The 5,249-nt window shown below is 35.7% G+C and overlaps 1 protein-coding gene across 1 annotated transcript; it reads right to left on the minus strand.

Moving 5' to 3' along the window:
• Nucleotides 1-202: 202 nt before the first annotated feature.
• LOC130084441 (protein adenylyltransferase SelO-like) lies at nucleotides 203-4,881 on the minus strand. Its single transcript, XM_056249879.1, has 16 exons — nucleotides 4,699-4,881; nucleotides 4,544-4,608; nucleotides 4,204-4,260; nucleotides 3,959-4,057; nucleotides 3,768-3,835; nucleotides 3,593-3,680; nucleotides 3,440-3,509; nucleotides 3,266-3,338; nucleotides 3,077-3,160; nucleotides 2,457-2,586; nucleotides 2,173-2,254; nucleotides 1,723-1,815; nucleotides 1,552-1,631; nucleotides 1,428-1,471; nucleotides 701-780; nucleotides 203-512 (listed from the first exon to the last, which is right to left on the minus strand). The coding sequence occupies exons 1-16, from the start codon at nucleotides 4,864-4,866 to the stop codon at nucleotides 390-392; spliced, it is 1,404 nt and encodes a 467-aa protein (XP_056105854.1). The 5' UTR covers nucleotides 4,867-4,881; the 3' UTR covers nucleotides 203-389.
• Nucleotides 4,882-5,249: the final 368 nt, after the last annotated feature.

Genomic DNA, 5,249 nt, shown 5'->3' on the forward strand with positions numbered 1-5,249 from the left:
AGCAATATTTAGGACTCATCCTAAAGTGTGGCACTAGAGGGGCATTGGTAATCAAATTGTGATTTTAGTGTGCCATCCACTGTCTCTGCTATGCAACTGCAGCTCAATCAAATATGTAATCAAAACAATGTTAATATCAACAACTGTCCATTTGGAGAAAAACTAATATTAGCAAAGCATGAACTAATAGTGAAAGCAATATTACAAAAGACATCCATGTCCATTGTCCATATATAACGGGCATATATGTACATACGTATATAACGTCGAACATGGCTCATCCTCCAATCAAATCATCCATTAGGAAGTGTGATTACAATGTCATAAACAATATTTTTGGTTCAAATGATGCTGAAATTTGTGATTTTTTTTTCCCATTCGACCCTGAGTCAGGAGGAACAGCTGACCCTCAGCTGCTGAGCCCAGGATGGAGGTTTACTGGCATATCCGGCTCTCTCAGCCTCTTCCTGCTCCATAAACGGCTCCATTAAAGTCTTCTGCAACAGCGCCACCTAGAGATACATCAAAAATACTGTCACCTAAGAAAAAGACGAGCCATAATGGTCTGTCTGAAGATGTTACATTGTATGTATAATTGTCAAGTCTTCATTTCACAGTAATATATTAAAGCAAATACTCTAAGATATATGATAAGCATGATCATGACAGCATATTAGTTTGTCATCACATGTAATAATACCTCTGAAAAGTCATTTTTCTCTGCTTTTCTGATAGCAGATTCAGCCATCCAGTTCCTCAACACATACCGTGGGTTTACTCCTGAACAATAGAAACATTACAAATAACATTAAATACAACAAAACACATCGTAAAAAAACATACACTACCGTTTAAAAATGTACGGTCAGTAAAGCTTTTAAAAAAAGAAATTAATAATATTATTCAGCAAGGATGCATTAAAAGGGACAATAAAGACATTTATAATATTACAAAAGATTTCTATTTCAAATAAATGCTGTTCTTTTTAACTTTATATTAATCAAAACATGTATCAGAGTTTCCACAAAAATATTAAGCGGCCCAACTGTTTTCAAATGTTTCTTGAGCAGCAAATCAGCATATAAGAATGATTTCTAAAGGATCATGTGACACTGAAGACTGGAGAAATGACCACAGGAATAAATTACATTCAACTGAACAAATATATTAATTACACAAATACTGTATATTCCAATAGAATAGTTTATTTTATATTGTAATGATATCTCATAGTATAATAATATCTTGTAGTAATACAAAATGACTGTTTTAATTGTATTTTTGATTAAATAAATGCAGCCTTGGTGAGCTTAAGAAACTTCTTTCAAAAACAAATCTTACCAATCCTGAACATTTCAACGGTAGTGTAACAATATATAACCACATAATACATAACATTGCATCATATAACATATACAACAACATACCTTGCATTCTGTGCTGCCGTGCTGCATCTGAGTCACTTATTAGCCTGTAGAAGATCATTAAAACATATAGTGATGTTCATTTTAATCCTCTAAAGAGTTCGAGTTTACATTACAGCAACATTACCTTGACAGACGCTGTAAATACAGCTGAACCCAGTCTCTGAAATGCTTGTGTGACGAGAGGTCTGAAAGAGCCCACAATGACTGTCAAGAGAGACACAGTCACAGTTAATGGACTGAAATCATGATTATGGAGTTTGCAGCTGCTGTGGGAGCGAATGGAGAGGAAACGCACCGGATCAATGGATCCCTTCTGAAGCTGGGACAGGGTTACTTCACTCAGCTGTCTGAAAGTCATAGTGAAGTCTGCTCCAGTGTCCTCCATCAGCTCAACACATCATACAACAATATATGGGTCATTCTCAGGAAATGCTGCCATTTGTGTGATCTACTACTGATTTAACTCGATACTGAACAGTTTGGTTTTTACTTTGACAGGTTTTAAAACAAATAAAAAAAACATCTAATTAAAAAAGTTTATAATGAAAGTGTGTATGTGTGTGTGTGTGTGTGTGTGTGTGCGTCTTTCTATAACGGTTTGCTGATTCCTTACTTTTTTCATAAAAATAAAATACAATTTTCTGTCACAAATGACACCATTTCCTGAGAATGGCCAACAAACGTTATCACATGAATTAATTATAGTACAATTAGAGAGAAAAAAAACAATCCAGCTAATATTTACCGTTAAAAGAAATGCAATCACATATGAATCCTTTTCTTCATTTCCCAGAAAGCCCAACTTTGCTTTGAACAGCTCCTGAAATCTATAACAGAAACAGTAAAAGGAGATCAGGAATGACTCAGAGATGAATACAGTGTTCTATATTGTCTAATGACATGCTCACCTTTGGTGGTAGATTTGTGGATATTCTCTCAATATTTGCTGAGATCTGAAGTAAATGAATTGACACGAATCACCTGTTTTATTCCAGACCAATACCAACAAAAAATAAAACGATGTCTTACTGTGAAAGCTGATCTGAGGTCAGCAGTGGTCTCAGAGCTTCTAGAAGTTTCTGTAGATTGAACAGGCCAACATCAGCCTGAGCTCCTATACTGTACCGGCCCTCGTCATCAGACGTGTTGGGGACAAAATCTATACAGAGGAAACAATGAAGTAGCAATAACACCCATTAACAATACAATTATTATATGTTATTATTATGGCTGTCTGTTTCACTTTAACTTATTAGAATATAATAAAGTAAAATAAAACAAGTAATGGGTTAAATAAGCTTACTATTCATACAATTTTCCTCCACTTTTTGCAGTATTGTATATATATACTGTGTGTATGTGTTCTCATATATGGTTTATGAGGACACAAATGTGTGTGTGTGTGTGTGTGTGTGTGTGTGTGTGTGTGTGTGTGTGTGTGTGTGTGTGTGTGTGTGTGTGTGTGTGTGTGTGTGTGTGTGTGTGTGTGTGTGTGTGTGTGTGTGTGTGTGTGTGTGTGTGTGTGTGTGTGTGTGTGTGTGTGTGTGTGTGTGAGAGAGAGAAATGTTATATGACAAAAAGCTTAAAAAATTAACTCATAGGAAGATGATTGCTAATATTATGAATGCAAGTTAGACAAAGAAACATACTTGGGTCATATGATTCCATAAATCCGAATGGGCCATAATCAAAAGTGATAGAAAGCAGACTGAAGTTATCTGTGTTGCAGACTCCTGTGTGAAGATGCAGATCATGTTGTTGTGCATTTTGCATATGAATCTCAATCTATAATGATAAATCTATGTGATAACTAAACAAGTAAAGCAGAGTGAACTAACCATGAGCAAAACCAACCGACATCCAGTGGGCGATTAAATGTGCGGTTTCATTCACCACTCTGGAGAAAAACACCTTCACACAACATGACAACCATTCAAATATAGTGAGACTGATCAGACAATATAAAATAATCTAGTATTACAGCTGAACAGCAGAGAGACACAGATACTCACCACATACTTGTCAGGGTCATTTGTTGCTATAGATTTAAAATGCTCTTTAATTACAAAGTCCAACAATGTCCTGAAAATAAAAATTTAAAAGAAATGAAAAAGCAAATAAGAGTGAGAAAAAAATATTACCATCCCAAGTTAAAGTTAATATACCGTAGGACATCTAACTCTCCAGTTCTAGTTAATATCTCCAGTGAACCGATACGAAACCAGGACTTGGCCAGACGCAGAACAACCGCTCCTGAAAGATACAGAGAACAATCACAAAAAGCTGAGGACAGATAAAGAACTTAGTTACTCTATTTTTCCAAATCTGATCGTATTTTACCTCTTTCTTTTATGACACTGCCATTATAAAACGGATCCCTCCAAACAGGTTCCTCACTCACAACCAGACTGACAAACAATAAAGGCAAAAAATGGGAAAAAGTATAAATAAAAATAATAATAATATTCAACACCAGACATTTGAATGTGATAAATACATATATTCCTCTTCTTGTGAATGTCCATATGTACCTGAGGGCTCTGCTGGTAGGAACTCCCAGAAAGTGCATGGCTTCACTGCACAGGAACTCCCTCACAGAGGAGCGAATCACAGCCCGTCCATCACCAGCCCTGCACACACAACATCATGCACAGTAAACAGCAGAACCATTACACTACTGACAGACAGACAATTTAAGATCATTCACAACTAAATATATCTCAGAATTACTTAAAAAGCATATCAAAAATATTGAGCAGCAGGAACTGATATTCGCCTTGAGTATGGTGTCTTTCCTGAGCCTTTCAACTGGAGTTCCCATCTTTCACCTTTTCTGGATAAAAAAAGAGATTGTATAACGGTTAACACTTGTCACAGCTCTAAACTGAGAGATGTCATTGTCCAGACACATGTTTAAGCATTAAGTGAGAATTAGATTTTTAAAAAAGACAGAATCATCTATTTGCTGAAAAACCAAGAAGTATAGATCACACTTTCCATTCTTTAATATTAAACAACATTATGAGAAAGTTGACATGCATTACAACAGAAAAGTCACATATGACAATAACAACTGATGATTTCTGTTGAACGCTGATGGAAAAGGATGATTTTACCTGTTTGTGTATTCACCCAGCAAATGTGCTCTTCCATCCCCCAGCTGTCCGGCCCAATAACCAAACTATAATAATATTAATAACACATGGTTGACATGTTTGCTCTGGTTGTCTTATGCCATCGCTGTCGGGTGTGAAATGACTGTCAGTTTTACCTGATGGCCCCCGTATCTGTGTGCCAGTGGAACAGAGCCAGGAAACAGTTTCCCACCGCTGACACAACGGACAAACTCTTCATTCTGAATCACAGACCCATTCAGATCCAAAATATATAACACATCCTGAAATACACAAAAGAGTCTGAATATATGCAGAAACAACATTTACAAAAAAGTACTGTGGTGGTACCATGGTCCAGTTGTGTTTTAGAGCAGTTTTCTCAGACTGTGATCCTCAGACCACTGGTGTTCTGTAAAGGAGTCCAAGTGGCCCACGAGTTCATTAGCTGATTAAAAGCTTTATGACTGAATAAAATAAATTAATAAAAGTATAACTGACAAAAAAAAAAAAAAAAACTGAATTAACTGAATTAATTAACTCAATACAATAAATGAACTTTTTGTGACTAAATTAATTTATGATAAAGTGTTTCTATTGGTATGTAAGTGTTTGATCCAATTTTGAAGCTAGCATTATAACATACAATAGCTAAAAATAATTTGTCCACTACCTAAAGTAGAAGTTTATTTGAGGAGTTGAGTGGTTC

This window comes from Rhinichthys klamathensis, unplaced genomic scaffold (assembly GCF_029890125.1).
Source record: "Rhinichthys klamathensis goyatoka isolate OS25496 unplaced genomic scaffold, OSU_Roscu_1.1 h1tg000064l_1, whole genome shotgun sequence".
Lineage (NCBI taxonomy): Eukaryota > Metazoa > Chordata > Actinopteri > Cypriniformes > Leuciscidae > Rhinichthys > Rhinichthys klamathensis.

Excerpts from the sequence above, each read along its gene's own strand:
- LOC130084441 (XM_056249879.1), bottom strand. The coding sequence starts at position 4,866 with ATGTTGTTTCTGCATATATTCAGACTCTTTTGTGTATTTCAGGATGTG. Across the intron at positions 4,261-4,543 it reads CTGGGTGAATACACAAACAG|AAAAGGTGAAAGATGGGAAC; the intron begins GTAAAATCATCC and ends TTTTTTATCCAG. Across the intron at positions 3,836-3,958 it reads CCTACCAGCAGAGCCCTCAG|TCTGGTTGTGAGTGAGGAAC; the intron begins GTACATATGGAC and ends ATTGTTTGTCAG.